The sequence below is a fragment of the Zophobas morio genome, unplaced genomic scaffold (assembly GCF_036711695.1).
Source record: "Zophobas morio isolate AGI-343-1 ecotype UQ-CSIRO unplaced genomic scaffold, CSIRO_AGI_Zmor_V1 ptg000012l, whole genome shotgun sequence".
NCBI lineage: Eukaryota > Metazoa > Arthropoda > Insecta > Coleoptera > Tenebrionidae > Zophobas > Zophobas morio.
The window spans coordinates 7,541,841-7,566,937 of NW_026972117.1; the positions used below are offsets into that span (position 1 = coordinate 7,541,841).

At 29.5% G+C, this 25,097-nt stretch overlaps 3 protein-coding genes across 3 annotated transcripts in view; 1 reads left to right on the top strand and 2 right to left on the bottom strand.

Moving 5' to 3' along the window:
* LOC135128309 (uncharacterized) overlaps positions 1-16,609 on the bottom strand; it is a 47,454-nt gene extending 30,845 nt beyond the window's left edge. Inside the window, exon 1 of the mRNA XM_064055222.1 lies at positions 16,438-16,609. The gene's annotated coding sequence lies outside the window, so the exon portion shown is untranslated. The remainder of the gene's footprint in view (positions 1-16,437) is intronic.
* Positions 11-7,028, bottom strand: LOC135128310 (pro-resilin-like). Its single transcript, XM_064055223.1, has 3 exons — positions 6,832-7,028; positions 6,589-6,783; positions 11-603 (listed from the first exon to the last, which is right to left on the bottom strand). Exons 1-3 carry the CDS (start codon positions 6,841-6,843, stop codon positions 181-183), a joined length of 630 nt encoding a protein of 209 aa, XP_063911293.1. The 5' UTR covers positions 6,844-7,028; the 3' UTR covers positions 11-180.
* A 7,688-nt stretch (positions 16,610-24,297) lies between the features above and the next one.
* LOC135128167 (uncharacterized) overlaps positions 24,298-25,097 on the top strand; it is a 46,785-nt gene continuing 45,985 nt past the window's right edge. The window contains exons 1-3 of the mRNA XM_064055061.1: positions 24,298-24,774; positions 24,819-24,912; positions 24,964-25,062. Coding sequence (XP_063911131.1) covers positions 24,347-24,774; positions 24,819-24,912; positions 24,964-25,062 — 621 coding nt within the window. The 5' untranslated portion in view covers positions 24,298-24,346. The remainder of the gene's footprint in view (positions 24,775-24,818; positions 24,913-24,963; positions 25,063-25,097) is intronic.

Consider the following 25,097-nt stretch of genomic DNA (forward strand, 5'->3'; position numbering starts at 1 on the left):
AAACACCATGTTGCAATTTTCTACAAAATGTATTTAAATAAATGCTTTGCGTAGGTACAAAAATCGATACTGGCATTCTAGTACTAACAGATATGTACAAACTTAAATACTGTCTACAATAAATAGTACAAAATTACGCTAATTTGTATCTGGTAATCTTAACACAAGCCTAGTTCGTGCCTAAGGAGCTCCGTATTCATATCCAGGTCTTCCTTTGTTTCCGAAATTCCCGGCGTACGAGTCGTACCCGCTCCCGGAGCCCGAGTTGTACCCGTTCCCGGACCCACTCGAGTAATCCTTGATGGACACGGAACTCGTACCATACCCATTGTTATTGGAGTAATTGGGTGCCCCGTACTGCCCATTATTTCCGCCGTTGTAAGTGTTGTACTGCTCTGGGTACTGGGCGGTACCTTCGTATCTCACGTCGGCGTGGAATCCGGTTTGCCAGTCGGCGTAATAAGTGACTATTTGGGTACGACCGTCGGGTAATTGCACGCGGTACTCGCCTCGGACCTGGTTCCCGTCGCTCGACTCCTTTCTGTTGTAGTTGTTTCCGGTGTAGTCGTCTTTGACTTGGTAGCCAAATTCGTAGGATTTAGGCTGAAATAAATTTAAAAAATGTTGTTGATTTGTTTCTAACAACTTCAGGTAAAAAAATAAAATCATCCCATTAGCGTCAAAACGTTTCGTTTCCGCACTCTCGCGGTTGACTTTTCGAGTTGGTTTTAAGTTGGCATGCTTGAGTGATCTCGGCGAAATAAGGATCGATTTAAATGTCTGTCGAGATCGTGAAACGCTGTTGGAATGCTCTGTTTATCTTCGGTTGTTAATTTGGTTGTTTATGGGTAACGTGTGTTCGCTACATTTTTCGTTCTTTGTTAGCTCGTGACTGGACTTATGAAATTTGCTGGGTCACGACTTCAATAATTCGGATAATTAGAGAATAAATGGGTCAGATGGTTGTAAAAGTAGATAAAAGGGTGGATGACGTGGAAACTTGGGGTTTTGTTTAACAATCAAACGAATCATTGAAGCTTTAAAAGGTTGGACGAAAAGGATGTTACACCATCAACACAATGTTAGGAGTTTTATTTGCTATCGCGGAATAAATTACGCGGAACTGATGATTCCGCATGTTTAATTTGAGCGAAACCTATAATTTCGATGATTTAATTTAATTATGCAAGAAGGTTGGTTGGTTCGGGCCATTCTTACTTATCGTAATCTAATCTTGAAGGTAATACTTAGTGAACATAATAGTTTTAAATAAACCTAGGATTACGTTTTTATTTACAAAGATTAAAATCTAAAAATCATTTTAGACGACTTTAAAAAAAAAAAATATAGTTCGTTTCGCGGCGGTGTTGTCAGTTATCAAAAATCTATCGATTTCTGAAGAAGTTCTGTTCTGCTTCGATTCGTGTTAAAATTTGATTTTCGTATATTAAAATTTCATAGTATAAGAATTTCACTAACAATAGGATGACATCATCTCCAAAATATTGTTTAAATTTTATAAAACAAGGAAAACAAACTTTGTTTAACAATATTCTACAATTTAACTTTGAAACTGCAAAATCGAATGCTCTGAAATCTTGTTTTAAGGTTGTCGTAAGTATAGTAAAAAATGTTTACGTTAAATTATATATTGCTGTATATGTGATTCATGAATCCGTGTTGAGTTTTTACCCCAGACGTCAAGATTTTTCGGAAAAAAAATTGATATTGTATAACATTTTACAATTTAACTTTGAAATTGCAAAATCTAGTGCTCTTAAATCACGAAGGCCTTAAGGTTATGAGAAGAATTTTTCGATTTTCGATTTTTCGAACATTTGATTCATCGAATTTTAGATTTTCGAAATTGAGATCACTCCATTGTCGATTTCTTGAGTTTCTTTTCTATTTTTGGAATTCCCGATTTTTGGTTTTTTGATTTTTGATTTATCGATTTTTTTATTTTCAATTCATAAAGTTTCAATTCAATTTAATTTTTCGAAATTCAAATGTTCCATTTTTTTACTGTTCGCTTTTTCAGTTGTTCGACTATCCGTTTTTTCGTTTTTTACAATTTTCGATTTTTCGATTTTCGAACTTTCAATTTTTTTAATTTTGATCTCTTGATGTTTTCGATGTTATGACTTTTGATATTTCATTTTTTCTACATTTCAATTCTTGGGTGTATCGATTTTTTAAAATCTCGTTTGTCAAATGTTTGATTTTTCGATTTTTATTTTTTTGAATTTTCGATTTTTGGAATCTTTGATTCACCGAATTTTCGCTTTTTCTATACTGGAATTTTCAATTAGTTTCTTTTTCGATTTCTCGATTCTTCCATTTTTCATTTTCGAATTTTTCATTTTTCAATATTTAGGCTCTTTAAGTTTTTCTTTTCGATTTGTCGATATTCGAATTTTCAATTTTTTTAAATTCGATTTCTTAATGTTTGAATTTTTCCATTTTTCGACTTCGATTTTTGGTTTTACAATTTTCGATTTTACGACTTTCGATGTTTCGTTTTTTCTACATTTCGATTCTTGCGTTTTTCGATTTTTCGAAATCTCGTTTGTTAAATGTTCGATTTTTCGAATTCTGGATCTTTGAGTTTTCGATTTTTCAATTTTTTACTTATTCCGCGAGTTTTCGACTTTCGATGCTCAAATTTTTAATCTTTCTACTTTTCGTTTTTTCGATATTTATTTTTTTGAATTTTGATTTTTCAATTCTTACGTTCTTCAGTTATTAGACTTTCAATTTTTTTTACTTTTCGGTTTCTCGAATTTTCAATTTTTCCATTCTTCAGTTTTTCAATTTTATAATGTTTTACTACTTGCTTTTTCATTTCTCGATTTTTCAAACTTTCCGATTTTTAAAATTTTCCATTTTTTGATTATTGATTTTTCGAATTTTCCATTCTACAGTAGATATTTAGACTTTTAATATTTTAATTTTCGATTTTTGGATATTCAAATTTTCAATTTTTTTAATTTCGATTTCTCGATTTTATAATTTTCCATTTTTGGACTTTCGACGTCTTGTTTGTCAAATGTTTGATTTTTCGGCTTTTAGATTTTTAATTTTTTAAATTTTAGGTTTTTCGCATATTTTATTCACCGAATTTTCGATTTTTCAATTTTCCATTCTTCAGTATTTAGACCTTTTAATTTTTACTTTTCGATTTTTCGATCTTTGAATTTTCAATTTTATATTTTGATTTCTCGATTTTTCAATTTCTCCACTTTTCGACTTATTCTGAATTTTTTACTTCATATTTGCATTTTCATTTCTTGATTTTTCCACTTTTCTGTTTAGAATTTTCGTTATTTCTGTTTAGAATTTTCGTTATTTCAGTTTTTAATTTTTGAAATATTTGACTCATTAATTTTTGATTTTTTGAGTTGCTATTTTTCAATATCCTGAATTTTCAATTTTTCTTACTTATTTTCAATTTCCCTAATTTCAAATTTTCGATTTTTCAATTTTTTCATTGTTCGACTTCGATTTTCCGACTTTCGATATTTCGTTTTCCTACATTTCGGTTATTTAGATTCTCGAATTTTTGAGCTTTCAGTTTTTTAATTTTTTGATTTCCGAAATTGCGGTTCTTCTAATATTAGATTCATCGAATTTCCCATTTTTCAATATTGGAATTTTCAATTTGTTTTTTTTTTGATTTTTCAATTTTTGAATTCTTTGCCTTTTCAAATTTTCCATTTTCAATTTTTGATTTTTTAAATTTTCTACTCTTGGGTGGGTATTTAGGTGTTTTAATTTTTTTCTTTTCGATTTTGCGATATTCGGATTTTCAATTTCTTTCCTTTTCAATTTTTCAGTTCTTTGATTTTTCAGATCTATTTTTCGAATTTTGGATTATTGATTTTTCAATTTTTCCATTCTTCAATTTTTCGATTTTACTTTTTTCGCTTTTTTAATTTCTCGAGTTTTCGATTTTCGTTGATCGAATTTTTAATCGTATTAGTTTTCCTTTTTTAGATTTTTACTTTTCGGTTTGTCGAATTTTCAACTTTTTAGTATTTCAGTTTTCTCAATTTTTTACATTTCGTTCTTTCAATTTACGATTTCAAACATCTGATTCATGGAATTTTTGATTTTCTCAGTTTCGATTTTTCATACATATTTTCAATTTCAGTAATTTAAAATTTTCGATTTTTCGATATTCTAATTTTCAATTATTTTAATTTAGAATTCTCAATTTTCATTTTTTGAACTTTTCAATTTTAAAATTTTCGATTATTCGACTGTCAATATTTTCTAAGAGGCGAAATATAGAAAATGTTTGGTTTTTCTATATTTCGCCTCTTGAATTTTCCGATTTTTCTAAAACGAAAATCCGAAAAATTGGAAAACCGAAAATTCGAAAATTCGGAAAATTCAAGAGGCGAAATATACTTAGAAAACCCAAATATTTTCTAAGAGGCGAAATATAGAAAATGTTTGGTTTTTCTATATTTCGCCTCTTGAATTTTCCGATTTTTCGAAAACGGAAATCCGAAAAATTGGAAAAACGAAAATTCGAAATATCGGAAAATTCAAGAGGCGAAATATACTTAGAAAACCCAAATATTTTCTAAGAGGCGAAATATAGAAAATGTTTGGTTTTTCTATATTTCGCCTCTTGAATTTTCCGATTTTTCGAAATCTTTATTTGAATGTTCGAATTTTCGGTATTCCAATTTTTCGAATTTTCGTTTTCTCGATTTTCGAATTTTCAATTTTAAAATTTCCAATTCTCGATTTTTCAATTGTTTCATTTTACCACTTTGATTTTTCGACTGTCGATATTTCGTTTTTTCTACATTTCAATTCTTGGGAATTTAGATTTTTCGAAATCTCGTTTTTCGAATTTTTGATTTTTTGATTCTCGAATTTTCAGTTTTTCCAATATTTTTGACACTCCAATTTTCATTTTTTTTTATTTCTTGATCTAATTTTCGATTTATTTTTTTTTACTTTTTTCGCTTTTTTCATTTCTCGAGTTTTCGTTTTTCGATACCCGAATTTTTGATGTTTTTAGTTTTCATTTTTTCGATCTTTATTTCTTCGTACATATCTCGATTTTTCAGTTTTGTTCTTCAGTTTTTACTTTTCGGTTTCTCGAATTTTCAATTTTTCATTTCTCGATTTTTCAATTTTTCCACTTTCCGTCTTTTAATATTTTCTTTTTTTCAATCTTCGATTTTTTGATTCATCGCTTTTTTAATTTTCAGAGTTTGTTACGAATTTTCGATTTTGCATATTTTCAATTTTTCCATTTTTCGACTTCTCGATTTTAGATTTTTCAAATATTCGACTTTCGATATTTAGTTTCTTGGATTTTCGATTTTTCGATTTCTCTATTTGAATTTTTGATTTTTAGATTTTCAAATTTTCGGTTTTCCGAGTTTTAGGATTTTCGTTTTCGAATATTTAATTAATCGAATTTTAGATTTTGCGATATTCGAATTTTGTTGCCTTTTCGATTTTTTAATTTTTTTTAAATCTTCGATTTTTTTAATTTTCGACTTTTCATTTTTTCCATTCTTCATTTTGTTTTAGCTTTTCGATTTTTCAATATGCTATTACTTTTTTACTTTTTGATCTTTAGATTGTTAAAATTTTTTGATTTGAATTTTTTTGATTTCTAGAGATTTCTATTTTCGACACTAAAATTTTCAATCTTTCTACTTTCAGATTTTTCGATATCGGATTTTTGCTTTTCCATTTCACGAATTTTGAACTTTTCCATTCTTCAGGTTTTTAATTTTTCATTTTTTTAATTATCGATTTTTGATTTCTTGCGTCCTCGATTTTTCGCTTTGTCGATTTTCGACCTTTTTATTTTTCGATTTTTTTACTTTCCGGCACATTTTGCTGTTTTTACGATTTTTGAACATTCGATGTTCCGATTTTTCAAATAACAAAGATTACCAAATCATGATTTTTTAAAGAAACGGGATTTAGTGGGTTTTACTTCAAGGGCAAGGGAAGTTCTGTTGAAATAACCTTGTTCCAATTTTTATTTATCACAAGTTCGTTGTATGTCGATTTTATCGCGAATACCCACATCTTAAAATTTATTTTTCAGCATTTTTTATCACATCATATTTTAAAATCTACTTCATACCTATTCTTCTATAGTTTTTTAACCGTAGTACCCACAAACAGTACTGATTCTAGTAATACAACTGTGATTTCACTCATGTCTTTAAATAAGAAAAAAAATTGATTACTGAGAATTTTGAAACAGATTGAAATTATTTAAAAAAAATGAAACTAATCAATATGAAGTATTTTTTTCCAGTTGTAGCACGTGAAAGCTAAACTTATGAAAAATGAATTCATACAAAGAATTTGAACAATTTGAAAAACAGATCGATATCTTAAAATTCCTTATCACTTCCACGTATTTTATTTTTTCAATCATCATAAACACATTTTTATCTAAGTAATAAGTGCAAACACTTCAAAAAGCGGAATTTGTCGTTTAAACCAACAATCAGATAAATAAAATTTTCCATTCCGATAATAATCTCAATGTGATGATCCAAACAACTTGCGTAAATTAAAATCACAACCATAACCTACCTCACCCTGATCCCCGTGATCTCCATGTCCACCCTGGTCCCCGTGTCCCCCGAAATCATAATTCCCATTTCCATTATTCAGGTCATAATTCGGCGTCCCATAACTACTAAGCGGCGCACTCAGCGGCGTCCCGTAGTTCGAGCTCGGGGGTTCGCACCTCGCCGCCCCCAGGACCGCCACCACCATCCAGAAAATCTTAAAATTCTCAATCGTTACCCCAAAAAACACCCATCTCGCCCCTACCTTAACAGCCATAATTCCACAAGTCACTAGCACGCACCGTAATTAACCCACCAGCAGTACCACAATACTGGGAGACGCAATATTAATTTGGTTTATATATGGTCCGTGATGTTTAGTAACCCATTGTCTGTGGTTATGTGGAGTAAGACTTTTACTCCACTTAACTCCCACAAGCATTTTTCGAATCCCCGCTTATTCCTTGCGTCTAATCCGTTACGTTGCGTAACGCTAATTTCGATGACAATTTTTATAGTGGTTGCGTAACGGGTTTTGTTACCTTCAATTAAGTGTAATTGAAGAGTGAACCGATGAAAGATCGGTTCTCAAGCTCGGTAATTAAGACGCTTTTTATTTGACGTGTGGTAACGCTTACTTACTCTTTGTTACGTTTTAATCCGACAAAATTGCTTAATTCGGAGAGGTTTGTTTGATCCATTGATGAACGCCGATGTTTATTTAAATTTGATTTATTTAGAGCGGGTAATGAGGTGCGACGGAGACGCTTTGATAAAAGGACAAAAGCGTGACGTAACGATAACGTAACGTTAAGTTAATCGTGTCGGAGTTACTAAGTGGTGGAAACGCTGAAGAAGAAAAATTATAATTGAGTGAAACTTATTGTTCGTTTTTTTATTTTCCCAAAATGAAATTCAGAAATGGTTTTTTCCTAGAAAATGACTTCATTTTTCGGATCGAGAGTGACAGGAAGGTGCTACTGCTCCGGCTATCTGATTCAGATGTCAGATCTTCATTGCGTGTTTTTCTGAGGATAGAATGCATTCATTGAGTGCTTGTTTAGTGTGAATTGTAGCAGCGATAAAATCTATGCAAATAAGGATTCAAGGTTCTGCAAGCGTTTTCATTATTGTTTAAAGTTAAAATATTGGGTTGACGGTGTGATTTTTTTAAGTTCACACAGTTATGTAGCCCAGTAAGTGCGTTAAAATTTATTGTAAATTTTGTACAATGTGACACATAATTGGAGAATAAATATTTAAAGTTTGAGCATTTAATTCAGTTCCAGAATTTTAAAAATAATTTTTCACTGGAATCCGCTTAAACGGGATCATCCCCTCCAAAATTTTAATGACGTCGTCTGGAAAAATTATTAGATACGCTATTATTGGAAAATATACTTTAAAGCATCAAAGTATCGTGAAATTTTAGAGGTAGTTTCAACCCCTAATTTCAGAGAGTTATAAATTTGGCTTATGTTTATATAGGTAATAAAGCTTAAAAAAGCCGACAAGAAATTTTATATTGTCTTTATTATCACCCTCAAGGGAATAAAAAGGGATAAAATTCTTGAAAAAGTCTGAAGCTTGTAAGTATTACTATTTGAGAGCAACATACAGTTAAAAAGAAAATTGTCTATTGATTAAATTGACTGGTAATTTTTTTATCTTGTCGAATATAAATTTTGTACCATTAGTGAGCACAGTGAGTACAGTGAAAATACGTGTTAAAATTAAGGGTACGTCTAATTCAGGATTTAAACAAAAATAATTCGCAATCGATGCCACTGTCCCATCCAACTAGCGCAATAAGGCTTATTAATTAAAGATTTTACCTATATTTTTGGTTTTATTGTTTGCAAAATCAGGTCAGGTCGTGAAAAGTGAAAAGAATTTTTCTGAAAAATACGAATAAAAGCAAAAACAAAGTGTATGCTTTAAATTCGCTGTTTCTTGAAATTTTTTGGCAATGGTTATTTTCAAAGTCTGTCTTACAATATTTTGTGAAAGGATAAATCAACGCTCTTTGTTGTGGTATTAACTAAATCAAATTTTAAAATACACAGCTTTCATAAAAAAATCTAAAATTTTACAATTTCAAACATTGATATTTCAGTTTCTTTAAATGGAACATCCTGTATTTTATTACTGTATGTTACTGTTTTTTTTCCTCATTTTTCTAATATGTCGATCTGTCTCCTAAAAATGTAAAAAATCCCACTGTTAACTTTAAATATTGAAAATTCTCAGAAAAAGCGAAAGAAAACAAAAAATGGAATGAAATGCCGTAATAAAGTGAGTGAAACAGAGCGTTCTATTTAAAATGACTGGAATATTGTTATTTGAAAATTGTAATAATCAAAACATTTTTATGAACACTCTGCATACGAAAATTTAATCTCATTTATGCCACAACAAACAGAGTACATTTCTTTATCTCTCTACGAAATGTATCTAACATAGATTTTAAAAATAATCCCACTATGATTTTTTTTCCACTTCGATGGCTAAAGAATTTCAAGAAAATTTTAACATGCCATCATTATTTCGAAAATAAACTGTGATGATTATAAAGCCTAAGAAGAGGTTTATTAAAACATGTAAAGATATATAGGGTGAGTGAGTGAGTGACTGACTGATTGACTGACCGACTAACTGATTGACTGACTGACTGAATGACTGAGCGATCGACTGACTGAGTGACCGAGTAACTCACTGACTGAGTGACTGACTGGTTGACGGAATGACTGAATGACTGGGTGACTGACTGTATGACTGACTGATGGATGAACGATTCATCGAATTTTCAATTTTCGACGTTTTGAATCTTCGAATTTGAGAACACCCGATTTTCGATTTCTCGAGTTTATTTTTTTGATTTTTGGAAATTCTTATTTTCGGTTTTTCAGTTTTCGAAATTTAGATTTCCGTTTTGTTCATTTTTCGAAATTCGAATTTTCTATTCTTTTACAATTTCTCGATTTTTCAATTTTTCTTTTAGCTTCTTCCCTTTTAGAATTTTCGATTTCTCGTCTTTTGATAGTTCGTTTTTTATAAATTTCGACTCTTGGGTATTTAGATTTTTAGAAATCCCGATTTTTGATTTTTTGATTTTTCCATTTTTAGATTTTCGAATTTTCAGTTTTCCGAATATTTGATTTTTCAATATTGAGAGACTGACTGACCGACTGAGGGAGTTAGTGAGTGAGTGAGTGAGTGAGTGAGTGAGTGAGTGAGTCAGTGACTGACTGACTCATTCGCTAGCTGACTGATTAATGAATGATTCATCGAATTTTTAATTTTCGACGATTTGAATCTTCGAATTTGAGATCACTCGATTTTAGAATTCTCGAGATTATTTTTTTGGATTTCTTGAAATTCCTTTTTTAGGTTCTTTTAGTTTTCGAACTTTAGAATTCCGTTTCGTTCATTTTTTGAAATTTGAATTTTCAATTCTTTCGCTGTTTCAATTTCTCGATTTTTCAATTTTTTTTTCGATAACTCGATATTCGAATTTTTGATTTGTTTTAACTGTGGTTTCTCGATTTTTCAAATTTTTTATTTTTCGACTTTCTATAATTCGTGTTTTCTACATTTCGATTCTTGGGTATTCAGATTTTTAATAATCCCGATTTTCGAATTTTTGATTTTTCGAATTTTAGATTTTCGAATTTTCGGTTTTTCGAATATTTGATTTATAGAATTTTCGATTTTTCAAAATTGGAATTTTCAGTGTGTCTCTTTTTCGATTTCTGAATTCTCCAATTTTTCAATTCTTCGACTTATTAATTTTTCGATTTTTGATTATCCAAATTTTCATTCTTCAGTATGTAGGCATTTTACGTTTTTTACTTTTAGATTTTTCGGTATTTTAATAGTTGAATTTTCAATTCGCTTCCTTTTCAATTTTTCAAATTTTTGATTTTTCCAATACTCGATGTTTCAATTTTTCTATTCTTCAGTTTTTAGACTTTGAATTTTTTTCTCTTCGAATTTTCGATATTCACATTCTTTTTTTTTACATTTCGATTACCTATTTTTCATTCTTCGATTTTTCAGTTGTTTAACTTATTTCGTTCTTTTGATTTCTCGAGTTTTCGATTTGCTACTTTTTTTGATTTTTAAGACTTATAATTTTTTTACTTTTCTGTGTCTCGAAGTTTTAATATTTGCATTCTACAGTTTTTCAATTTCTCAGTTTTTAATTCTCGCTTTCTCATTTTTCGATTACGATACTACGACTTTCCAACTTTCGAATATTCGTTTTTTCAATTTTTGATTTTTTGAATATTTCATTCATCGCACTTTTGATTCTTTGAGTTTTGATTTTTCGATATTTCGAATTTTCAATTTCTGTATTTTCATTCTAATTTTTAATTTTTTAAATTTTTTAATTTTTCTATTTTTCAACTAAAGAATTTCAAGAAAATTTTAACATGACATGATAATTTCCGAAATAAAATATAAGTGAATGACTGAGCGACTGACTGACAGAGTGACTGACTGACTGAGTGACTGACTGACTGACTGACTGACCGCCTCTACTGCTAAGTGACTGACTGACTAACTGATTGATTAATGATTCATCGAATTTTTTTTACGATTTCTGGAAATTCATTCCAATTTTCGGTTTTTCAGTTTTCGAATTTTAGATTTCCGTTTTGTTCATTTTTCGAAATTCGAATTTTCAATTCTTCTACTGTTCGTGATTCAGTTTCTCGAGTTTTCAGTTTTTCGACGTTCGCTTTTTAGATATTTCGAACTGTCGATTTTTCAAATTTTCAATATTCAAAATTTCGAATTTTCCATTTTTCGAGATTCGAGTTTTTAATTTTTTTATTTTCCGACTTTTCGATTTTTCGGTTTTAGAATTTTCGATTTTTCGACTTTCAATAGTTGGTTTTTTATATTCTTGGATGTTTAGATTTTTAGACATCCCGATTTTCGAATATTTGATCCATTGAATTTTCGATTTCTGTATTCTCCAATTTTTCAATTCTTCGACTTATTAAATTTTCGATTTTTCATTTTTTGAATTTCCATTTCTTTAGTATGTAGGCTTTTTGATTTTTTTACTTTTCGATTTTTCGACATTCAGATTTTCGATTCGGATTTTTTGCTTTTAAAATTTTCGATTTTTTGTACATTTCGATTCTTGGGTTATTTCCATTTCTTTAGTATGTAGGCTTTTTATTTTTTTTACTTTTCTATTTTTCGACATTCAAATTTTCGATTTGGATTTTTTGCTTTTTTAATTTTCGATTTTTTGTACATTTCGATTTTTGGGTTTATCGATTTTTCGAAATCCACAATTTTTCAATTCCCACGTGCTTCAGTTTTTAAACTTCTAAACTTTTTTATTTTTCAGACTCTCGAATTTTCAATTTTTCCATTTTTCAGTTTCCTAATTTTTTACTATTTTGCTTTTTCATTTCTCGATTTTATGAGTTTCCGACTTTTCAAAATTTTTATTTCTTAATTTTCGATTTACCGAATTTTCCATTCTTCAGATATTCAAATTTTCAATTTTTTTAGTTTCGATTTCTCAAGTTTACAATTTTTCCATTTTTGGCTTTATGAATTTGCGATTTTTCGACATTCGATATTTCGTTTCTTCCACAATTCAATTCTTGCGTTTTTCGAAATCTCATTTGTCAAATGTTTGATTTTTCGGTTCGATTTTTAATTTTTCGAATTTTCGGTTTTTCAAATATTTTGTTTGTCGAATTTTCGATTTTTTAATATTCGGATTATTGAGAAACTGGATATTAAAAAATCGAAAATTGTTTCCTTTTCAATGTCTCAATTTTTTAGTTTTTCACTTCTTCGATTTTTAATTTTTCGACTTTTCTGTATTTTATTACATATTCGAATTTTTAATTCGCTTCCTTTTCAATTTATTGATTTTTCAATTTTTCAATTCTTCGATTTTTCATATTTTTGACTTTTCTATTCTTCAGTTTTTAGAGTTTAATTTTTTTTTTCTGCGAATTTCAAATATTACTTTTTTTACTTGTCGATTATCTATTTTTAATTCATCGATTTTGCAATTTTTTAACTTATTTCGCTTGTTTGATTTCTCGAGTTTTCGATTTTTCTAATTTTTATCTACCACATTTTTCTATTTTTAATTTTTCGAATTTTGATATCAACTTTTACGTTCTTCAATTTTGAGACTTTTAATTTTTTTTACTTTTCTGTTTCTCGAATTTTCAATATCAGCATTCTTCAGTTTTTCAATTTCTCAATTTTTTAATTTTCGTTTCTCATTTCTCGATTTTTCAATATTACGACTTTCCAACTTTTCGAATTTTTGATTTTTTGAGTATTTCATTCCACGAATTTTTGATTTTTTGAGTTTTGATTTTTCGATATTTCGAATTTGCCATTTTTGATATTTTCAATTTCTGTTTTCAAAAAGAATTTCAAGAAAATTTTAACATGACATCATAATTTCCGAAATAAACTGTGACTGAAAAGCCTAAGAATAGGTCCATTAAAATATGTAAACATATAGAGTGAATGACTGAGTGACTGATCAAGAGAGTTACTGTTTGACTGAAAGACTGAGTGACTGACTGAGTAGATGGTTGACCGGCTGACTGACTGAGGGTTTGAGTGACTGACTGACAGAGTGACTGATTGACTGAGGATTTGAGTGAGTGACTGACTAACAGAGTGAATGAATAACTGAATAATTAGGTGACTGAGAGACTAAATAACAGAATGATTAAGTGATCGAGTAACTGACCGGCTGATTGAGTGATTGAGTAACTGACCGGCTGATTGAGTGACTGACTGACAATTGACAGACTCAATAACTGAATGATTGGCTGAATGAGTGAGTGACTCTGTGATTGATTGAATGACTCACTAAGTGACTTAGCGACTGACTTAGTGACTGAGTGACTAACTAGATGACTGATTGTCTGACTGTTTAACTGATTGACTGACTGATTGACGGACTGATTGTGTAGCTGACCAACTGAGCCACATAAAAAAAACAAGTTGTGCATTACGCCTTAAAACAGAACACTCTGTACAGTTTTTTAACTTATTTCGTTTTTTTGGTTTCTCTTCCACTTTTTTCGATTTTTAATTTTTGGAATTTTCATATTTCAGTTTTACGTTTTTCAATTTTAAGACTTTGTTATTTTTTTAATTTTCTTCTGTTTTTCGAATTTTCAATATTTGAATTCTTCAGTTTTTCTATTTCTCAATTTTTTAGTTTTCGCTTTCTCATTTTTCGATTTTTCAATATTACACTTTCCAACTTTTTGAATTTTTGTTTTTTCAATTTTCGATTTTTTGAATATTGCATTTATCGAATCTTTGATTTTTTGAGCACTGATTTTTCGATATTTCGAATTTCCGATTTTTCATATTTTCAATTTCCGTAATTTCAAATTTTCGAATTTTCGATATTCTAATTTTCAATTTTTTAATTTTTTCATTTTTTGACAAAAGAATTCAAGAAACTTTTAACATGGCATCATAATTTCTAAAATAAACTGTGACTGTAAAGCCTAAGAAGAGGTCTATTAAAATATGTAAAGATATATAGGGCGAGTGACTGAGTGACTGACTGACACAGTGACTCAGTGATTACCTGACTGATTGACCAAGTGACTCACTGAGTGACTGACTGACTGACTCTACTGACTAAGTAACTGACTGACTGACTGACTGACTGAGGGATTGAGTGATCGACTGACTGATTGACTGAATGACTCAGTGACTGAGTAACTGAGTGACTGACTTACTGACTGACTGAGCGACATTAAAAAAAAACAAGTTCTGCATTACGCCATAAAACAGAACACTCTATACAGTTAAAAATACTTTTAAAATATAGTTCTCAAGAAATCGTACAACTTCGACCTTTAATTTTTTCTATTTCTAATATTTAATGAGATAATGAAGAACGCGCACTTAGTGACTCACGCTGTATATTCTAACAAAGAAATAGTCTTAAACTAGATCTCAGTGGATGAATACCTTATGTTTGTTAAAATTTTATAACATAGCTAAAAAACCATGGTATGTTGCAGGTTTTCTATAAAATATGCTTAATAAAAAGTCAAACTCTGGTTAAGGAGAAAACTTAGAGTACATTTTTTAAAATTCTAATTGTATTGCAAAGGCGAAGAAGAAGACGTAAAAAATTGAATGATTTTCTATTGGATAATTTTCATTAGTATATTTTATGAATCTAGAATCAAACAAAATTTATCTAGAAGACACAATTTCTTAATTAAAATATTTTGTAATTAGTGTTAAATTTTAGACAAAATTGTTGATAGTTTTTATCAAAAATAACGAACTAGTTTAAAAATTAAACAGAAAATACTTTTCTGGCTTAGAAAAAGTCTTATTTTTGTATTTGGTATTTGTCTAAAGTTTTAAGCAAGAACCTCGTCATTTTTAGAAAGAAAAATTTGGAAACAAGAAAAAATAAAGATAGGTGGCAAAACACTACAAACTATCTACAAAAAAAAATCGTGTTGTCCTCCAAGTCGGTCCCAAATAGTAACTAATTGTCCTGTCTGTTGTTATTAACAGTTCGTTCGCCCATAAATTTTATTTACGACTTCAGCATTTCCCTGACCCTATTTGCGGTTTTCGCTCAACCCATCATTCTCCCAATTACAAAATGTTTCCATGTCTTGCATTCAATCTGCTCACTGGACTGTTAAATTATCTAAATAATTAAATCAGACTATAATGAATCGACCACACAAAAACGCCAACATTCTGCAATTTCGCACAATAAATTTTGAAACTTATAAGACCCGCTAACCCACATCTAACTGTGAACACCTCTTGCCCAACACCCGAAGAATCCCCACAGTGTTTAATTTGAACAAAATTATAGATTTATGGCCGGTACGAGCAATCAATAAATCACACTCGCGGCCAAAATTATACCAAATTAATCAATTATTTATTCGAGTACGAGTTTTCCCAAATGCGTAACTACCATGACTTTCGTAACGCTGAAATTACATACCTGAGAATCTAAACTATTTCCAAATAATGTAATTAAAGTTTAATTGTATTATTACCGGCGTAAGATGTGAAGAACATTGCGCTGATGACGTTGTCCGGTAATTAAGTAGCAAATTTTATGGCAGACAAATGAGAATTAATTAGATGAACTGGTTATTACACGTTTCTGTTTTATGAGGTTTGCATGATCCGCCGAGGCTGAAAAAACTGATTTGATCTCGTTTAAATGATGACTGGCGGGAGTTCGTGGAGATGATATCGGGCTTAATTAGAGGTGAGTGTATAATTTGGAAAGCGAGCTTCATATGGATAATTATTGTTTTTTGTAGAATTTTTCGAGTGGTTAAAGTGACCGCGATGGCGTAACACAGAAGGAAATTTCTCACTATGAAAGATCCGCATTTTCAACACAGTCGGTCTTAAACTGGGATAACAATAACATTAACACGCCATATATAGTCAGGTTATGGTGTAGAGAGATATATGAACACATTGTTTCCAGATAATATCTTTAAAACGAGTTTATTTGAAAGATGATTGTTTAATTTCAGTCCTGCCACAACATATTCCGTAAGGGTGCCCTGTGACGTCATTAAAATGGAGAACACTTGTTACGTCATGTCACGTGGTGGCGGGAAATGTCTGAGTGCCAGTTGTGAAACCAGGTGGGGGCAGCCTAAATAAGAACACATTTTCCGGAAGACACGACCTCATTTAATAATCATTATTTTCTTTTACAAAGTGTTACGTTTTATTTTTGGAAACTTGCTTATACTAAGTATAATAATTACTCAAATAAATTTAAATTTTCAGCTTTTTTGTGTTAATCGCCTATTGCTTACGAAACTAAGCAGTTAATTACCTTTAGATATGTAGTTTGTTGAGGCCCTAATTTCCAACACTCGCACGCACTTAACTGATTAACACACTTAAGATTAACATTTTGATTTTTTTTGTCTAAGTGATCACTAATTTAAGGATGTGGTCTGTGTCAATGCCCGCAGGAAACTACCTCTTTTCCCCCGTCCCCAACTAAACACACCACCCAACGAAAAGGCATCTTCTAAGTACGCATTCCACAAGAATCAATATTCTCTGTGTAGGGCGCAGGAAAAACTGGAAGGATGAACAAGCGCATGACGTCCCGGGGCAAAGTTTAGTTCAAATCGGGCTTTTATAATATTATGTAGGTATAATATGATGTACATGGTAAAAAGCTATAAAATTTATCTAATCTAGTATGATGTCGTCATCTCCTTTTTTATAAAAATAGTAAAGGTTATTTACATTTTTTTGTAAAATAACGTACTCCGCTACTTGTGGTTTATGAATCCGTGTCGAGTTTTTACCCTACGCATTCAGACTGGTGGAAAAATAAAAATTGTATGACAATATTAACAATATTTTAAAACTTAATTCTAATATTGCAAAATCGAATGCTTTGAAATCTTACAAATGTCTTAAGGTTATTGTTAACAAAACTTATCTGCTCATGACCCCTCCAAGAATCGATGGTTAAAAACTTACGTAGCCCTGAACTTGTGGTTTATGAATCCGTGTTGAATTTTTATACTAGACATCGAGATTTATGGGAAAAGTCTGGAAAGTACGATTTTTCGTTTTCTCATTTCTCCGAATTTTCGATTTTTTATTTTTCGATTTCTCAATTTTCCGATTTTTCACTTTTTGATTTCCCAAATTCTCGATTTTTTAATTTTTCGATGTTTTTGGATTTCCTATTTCTCGATTTCTGGAGTTTTCGATGTTTCGAATTCTCAATTTCTGCAATTCCCCAAATTATTATCAATTTTTCAGTTTCTCAGTCTTTCAATGTTTCAGGTTGGAGATTTTTCAGTTTTGAAATTTTTCAATTTTTCAGTTTTTCAGTTTTTCGATTTTTCAATTGTTCAGTTTTCTGATTTTTCGATTTTTCAATTTTTTCATTTTCCAGTTTTTCTATTTGTCAATTTTCCAGATTTGTTTTGGGATTTTTTAGTTTTTCGATTCTTCAATTTTTTGATATTTTCATTTTCCCAATTCTCGATTTCTCGATTTTTCAATTACACTATGCAACACTAAAAAATTCACAGAAAGTTCAGATAGTGTTTGAGGTTGGGTATACTCCATATATTAAAGAAAAAAATGTTTTATACTCATATCACATCACAAAACATAGATAACGGGTGTTTTGTTTTTCTTACTTTTTGAGACACTTGATTGCATTTAATCGTAAAAATATCGCTTTTATGTATCCACCCATGCTTGCAGACTTCTGTTGGTGTCTTCAGAGGGATACTGCGAGATCTGGCTACAATAGGAATGCCAATCGTTCGAAAAAAAAGACCTTTCTAATGAAAAATGAAGTATTGTTTTATTAATTTTGTATGATTTCAAAAAATTCAATAAACACTTTTCATTGTGATACCTGATGTGATAGGTTGGGTACCTATACTCCATATACTAAAGAAAAAAATGTTTTATACCCATATCACATCATAAAACATATATAACGGGTGTTTTGTTTTTCTTACTTTTTGGGTCACTTGATTGCAGTTAATCGTAAAAATATCGCTTTTATGTATGCACCCATGCTTGCAGACTTCTGTTGGTGTCTTCAGAGGGATACTGCGAGATCTGGCTATAATAGGAATGCCAATCGTTCGAAAAAAAAAGACCTTTTTCAATGAAAAATGAAGTATTGTTTTATTAATTTTGTATGATTTCAAAAAATTCAATAAACATTTTTCATTGTGATACCTGATGTGATATGTTGGGTACCTATACTCCATATACTAAAGAAAAAAATGTTTTATACTCATATCACATCACAAAACATAGCTAACGGGTGTTTTGTTTTTCTTACTTTTTGGGACACTTGATTGCATTTAATCGTAAAAATATCGCTTTTATGTATCCACCCATGCTTGCAGACTTCTGTTGGTGTCTTCAGAGGGATACTGCGAGATCTGGCTACAATAAGAATGCCAATCGTTCGAAAAAAAAGACCTTTTTCAATGAAAAATGAAGTTTTGTTTTATTAATTTTGTATGATTTCAAAAAATTCAATAAACACTTTTCACTTTGAAACCTGATGTGATACGATTCTTTCAAGCATGATCCTCAATTGAGTTTGAGGTAAGAAATTTTAACTACATACTGTGCATTCTGTGAATTTTATTTTTTTTTAATTTGTTGCATAGTGTTATTAAATTCTTCAATTTATCAATTTTTAAATTTTCCGATTTTTCAATTTTTCCACTTTTTGGGTTTCCTATTTCTCGATTTCTCGAGCTTATTCTCAATTTCTTGATTTTTCAGATTTTTCAATTCCCCAAATTTTCGATTTTTCAGGTTTTTGATTTTTCGATTTTTCAGTTTTTCAATGTTTCAGGTTGGAGATTTTTCAGTTTTTTGATTCTTCAATTTTTGGATTTTTTAAATTTTGTTTCGACTTTTCAGTTCTTCAGTTTTGAAAATTTTAAATTTTTCAGTTTTTCGTTTTTTCAATTGTTCAGTTTTCTGATTTTTCGATTTTTCAATTTTTTCATTTTCCAGTTTTTCTATTTGTCAATTTTTCCATATTGTTTTGGGATATTTTAGTTTTTCGATTCTTAAATTTTTTGATATTTTCATTTTCCCAATTCTCGATTTCTGGATTTTTCAATTATTAAATTCTTCGATTTATCAATTTTTAATTTTTCCAATTTTTCAATATTTCCACTTTTTGGGTTTCCTATTTCTCGATTTCTCGATATAATTCTCAATTTCTCGATTTTTCAGATTTTTCAATTCCCCAAATCTTCGGTTTTTCAAGTTTTTGATTTTTCGATTATTCAGTTTTTTAAATTTGCAATTCTTCAATTTTCCACTTTTCGTTTCCTCAATTTTTCTATTTTTCAGTTTCTCAGTTTTTCAATGTTTCAGGTTGGAGATGTTTCAGTTTTTTGATTCTTCAATTTTTGGATTTTTTAAATTTTGTTTCGACATTTCAGTTCTTCAGTTTTGAAAATATTCAATTTTTCAGTTTCAGTTTTTCGATTTTTCAATTGTTCAGTTTTCTGATTTTTCGATTTTTCCAGTTTTTCTATTTGTTAATTTTTCCATATTTGTTTTGGGATTTTTTAGTTTTTCGATTCTTCAATTATTATTAAATTCTTCAATTTATCAATTTTTAAATTTTTCCACTTTTTGGATTTCCTATTTCTCGATATTATTCTCAATTTCTCGCTTTTTCAGATTTTCCAATTCCTCAAATTTTCTATTTTTCTGGTTTTTGATTTTTCTATTTTCCAGTTTTTTAAATTTGCGATTCCTCAATTTTCCATTTTCGATTTCTCAATTTTTCTATTTTTCAGTTTCTCAGTCCTTCAATATTTGAGTTTCGGAATTCTATAGTTTTTCAAATTTTCAGTTTTTCAATTTTTCGGTTTCCTGTTTTATCGAGCTTTCGATATTTCGATTTTTCGATTGTTCAGTTTCCCAATTTTTCAATTTTTTGATTATCCAATTTTTCGATTTGTGAATCTTTCCATATTTGTTTTAGGATTTTTCAGTTTTTCGATTCTTCAATTTTTTGATTTCTCGGCTTTTCAATTTTTTAATTTTTTGGATTTTCCCAATTCTCGATTTCTCGATTTTTTGATGTTTTGGATTCTTAATTTCTTGATTTTTCCATTTATTCAGATTTTTAATTTTTCAATTTTTTAAATTTGTGATTTTTCGAAGTTTCGACTTTTAGATTTTTTAAATTCAACATTTTTAGATTTTTCAGTTTTTCAGTTGTTAGATTTTTCGATTTCTCGGTTTTGACTGAAAAACAAAAAAATCGTTGTTTGTTTTGGAATTTTTCAATTTTTCGAATTCTCGATTTATCCAGATTTCCATGGTTCGATTTATCGATTGCTCAGTTTCCTGATTTTTTGGTTTTTCAATTTTTTGATTTATCGAGTTTTTTTAACATAAATTTTTCGATTTGTTGGCTATTTCCGATTTCTTGATTTCTCGGTTTTTCAATTTTTCGATTTTTCAATTTTTCGATTTCTCGATTTATTAAGATTTTGACTGAAAAACCAAAAAATCGAAAAACTGAATAATCGATTCAGTTTTTCGGTTTTTCGATTTAACGATTTTTTCGGTCTTCCAATTTTTAATTTCTAGGTTTTTCGATTTTGAGTATTTTTTCGATTTTTCGACATCCCGACTTTCCAATTTCACAAATTCTCGATCTTTCGATGTTTCGATTTCTCGGTTATCCGTTTTTCGGTTTCTCGATTTATCAATTATTATTGTTCAGTTTTCTGATTGTTTGGTTTTTCAAATTTTCGATTTTTTTAATTTAAATTTTTCAATTTTCCAATTTTTAATTTTTCTATTTTCCATTTTGGCCTATTTCGATTTCTCGATGTTTCAATTTTTTAATTTTATGATGTTTCGATTTTCGATTTTCCAATTTTTCGAAATTTCGATTTTTTACTTGGATTCAACATTTCAGTTTTGGAATTTGTCAGTTTCTCGATTTTTCAAATATTTGATTTTTAAATTTTCCGATCATTCAATTTTTCAATTTTTAGCGTTTCTAAAATTTTTTCCATTTTTAGACATTTCAATTTGTCATTTTTAGATTTCCTGTTTCTCGATTTCTTGACTTTTCGGTGTTTCGGATTCCCAATTTCCCGATTCTCGATTTTTCCATTTTTCAGGTATTCAATTCTTCAATTTTTCGATTTCTCAGGTTTTTGATTTTTCAATTTTTCAGTTTTTTTAAATTTACGATTTTTCGATTTTCGGTTTGGGGATTTTTTATTTTTTCGATTTCTTGATTTCAATTTTTCTGTTTCTGAATTTTTAAATTTTTAATTTTTTTAATTTTTCACTTTTTCGATTTTTCAATTATTCAATTTTTCGATTTCCCGATTTATCGAGGTTTAGATATTGCGATTTTTCGACTGTTCAATTTCCCGATGTTTCAATTTTTCAATTTTTTAATTTTCCGATTTTTCGATTTATCAATTTTAATTTTTCGATTCATCGATTTAAGGTTTATTTTGATTTCCAGTTTATCAATTTTTAAATTCTTGGATAACTTAGTTTTTCTATCTTTAATTTGAAGATTTTTCTATTTCTTGATCTTTCGATTTTTTGATGTTCTGGTGTTTAAAAATTTTTGATTTTTGGATTTATCGAGATTTCGATTTAACGATTGTTCAGTTTCGTGATTTTTTGGTTTTTCAATTTTACGATTTTTTTTATTCGAAATTTTTCGGTTTTCCAATTTATTTTTCGATTTTTCGATTTTGGGCAATTTTGATCTCTGGATTTTTCAATTTTTCGATTTTTGACTTCTCGACTTCACAATTTTTCGGATTCTCGATTTTTTGATTTTTCAATTTCTCGATGTTTCATTTTTTTATTTATCGATGTTTCAATTTTTGGAATTTACAATTTCTCGGTTTTTCGTTTTTTCAATTTTTCATTTTTTCAAATTTCGATTTCTCGATTTATCGGTTATTGAAATTGAAATATTTTTATTTTTTTTAATTGAAATTTTTCAACTTTCAAATTTTAATTTCTGGATTTTCCGATTTTGGGTTATTTCGACTTCTCGATGATTCAATTTTTAATTTTGTTTCGATTTCCCAGTTGCTCAGTTTTTCGATTTTTTGATTTTCCAATTTTTCAATATTTCGATTTTTCAATTTTTTCATTCTTCAATTTTTATTATATTTTTATTTTCAGTTTATCAATTTCGAAATTTTTTGATAATTTAATTTGAAGATTTTTCGATTTCTTGGTTTCTGGATTTTTTGATGTTGTATAGTTTTTCAAATTTTGATTTCTGGATTTATCGAGATTTCGATTTATCGATTGTTCAGTTTCCTGATTTTTTTGGTTTTTCAGTTTTTCGAGTTTTAAATTTATCGATTTTTTTATTCAAAATTTTTCAGTTTCACAATTTATTTTCCGATTTTTCGATTTTGGGCAATCTTTTGATCTCTGGATTTTTCAATTTTTCGATTTTCGACTTCTAGACTTTACAATTTCTTTAATTCTCGATCTTTTGATTTTTTAATTTCTCGATGTTTCATTTTTTAATTTTATGTTTCGATTTCTCAGTTGCTCTGTTTTTCGATTTTTTTGATTTTTCAAATTTTCAATAATTCGATTTTTCTCTTGATTCCCTAAATTTTTAATATTTTAATTTTGGAATTTTTCAATTTCTCCATTTTTCAATTTTTCCATTCCTCAATTTTCCGTTTTTTAAATTTTTTGATTTTTCAATTTTTGAAATGTTACAGAATGTCGATTTTTCAATTTCTTAATTCTTCAAGTTTTCTATTTTTCAATTTTTCAACATTTCAATATTGGGAATTTTTCCATTTCTCGATTTTTCAATTTTTCAATGTTTTAAATTGTTGATTTTTTGATTTTCAGATTTTTTAATGTTGCTTAACTTTGATTGTTTATGTTTATACATCGAAAGAATGTGACGATTAGGCACGTAGCAACCTGAATTTGTCTCCTCAAAAGAGAGGAGACGCTTAAAACTTAATTAAGCTATAATGGGGCAAAACGTTGTGAAAATTATTTTGGATAAGTAGCTGTTATCATGATAATTCTGGCATTATTGTTATTAAATATAGGCGGGGCCAACATTACAATAATCTCAAATTTTTATACTGGTATAAAATGTAATAATGCAATTTCGATTACTTTTTTTTTGGAAAAATCTGGATACCTGGTGTAAAAAATCAAGGCAGATTCATTACCCACAAGCATAGGAGCATGTTATTTTATAAAATTTAGATGGACTTTACTTAAAAAAAAGCTTTGAGAGGACATCATTACGAGAAAACATGAATGGATTATTATTATTATTCGCACTTTCCCAGCTTCTGAAATATAACCAAGGAGATGTGATGACAGAGATTAACTTAAAATATTTTCGAGATGATGTAAAAATTTTTTTTACATTAATCCATATAGTATCACATTTGAGCTATACAATTATTTATTATTTAATAGGCATTAGAAATATTTAATAACACAACCGTTAGATGTATTTTGAAAAATTGATACGTCAAGGTTGATCAAAGACCACAAACTTAATAATAAATAGATCAGAAGATTCCTTTGCTTCAGATTAATTAACCATTAGCTGTACTTATCGTTAAAGGTAAAGGTTAGTACAAGGAAAGTATTAATATTTCTGTAGTGAACTTCAGGCTGTTGTGAAAAAAGTAACTTTTTGTAGTAAAAAAATATCCTATACGAAGTGGTTGTGTTTAACTCGACTATACATTAATTAATATGAAAACATTGAAAATTTTCTTGGAAAAATGGGTTACGTATTTATTCGAAGTAGGACCTCCTTTGCAACCAATATTGGACGGTATCCACCCATTTCTGCACTTTTTTTTGTAATAATAGACAACATTGCAGACGACGTTTTCTTTGACATTCTCGGTGTAGCTCTTGCACTAATCTACAATAAATTTTTACGCCCACTTTCTTTCGCATTTTTTGGTTTTCTACTAGTGGAACACGTTTCTGCGATGTTGTTCGTAGCAATAACCAATCAGTGGAATTTATTTCTCACCCAGTATGCAGCAGTATTGGTCGGCTCCTTGATAGTAAGACAACAAAGAGTAACAAAAAATGAAACAAAGAAAATGTTTTAGCCACTATCTTTCTACATTACTACATTTACTAGAAACCGCACCCTTTATAAACTTTACACCGAAATATTCCCAGATTTGTGGTCTTTGCACAGCATGGGAGAAGACAATTTCAAAAATTTTCAAAAAACGGCAAATCGAGTTGTACTTGCTTACAAAATTTTTGTAATATTGCTCGTTTTAGCCGCTACTAGCGGATTACCCTGGTATGGAGATGAGTACGAAGTTATGATTCCTGTGAAAATATTCACAGATGTATTCGGAAAATGGAGCTTTCCTTTCACGACAATTTTCTACTTGTCGCTGTATCACATCGCTTTTACTATTACGGGTGGCACGACAATAATTGTTTACTTAGTGCTACACTTGTACACTCAGTGCCTCTTGCTTAATCAGAGGCTGGAAAATCTGAGCAGTTCTGTAGATTCTTTGGACGTGGCGACTCTTCAAACGAATGAAGAATATCAAAATAGAGTGAAAAATGAAATGAGTTGCTGCATTCGACATCATCAGACTTTACTTAAGTAAGTATAGCGAATTGAATGGACCGTCCTGAACAATTGTATAGATTTTTAGATCGCATTAACTATTTTTTTTATTACAAAATCTTTTATTTTACTGGAAGTGGTATAATGTTCATTGTATGTGTGATACTCATTCCTGTAAGTTTTATCCCGTCTTTGCGAATCAACACTAACGATAATTTCTTGCAGAAACCTTACTCAATGATGATGCGAATTGCATTAATCGTAATTCTGACAGTTTTCGGAGGTGGAGCTTTCGGTTTCCTTGGTCAACAAGTCGAAGACGAGGTGAAAAAGCGTCCCAGGTTTATAAACTTTTAAAA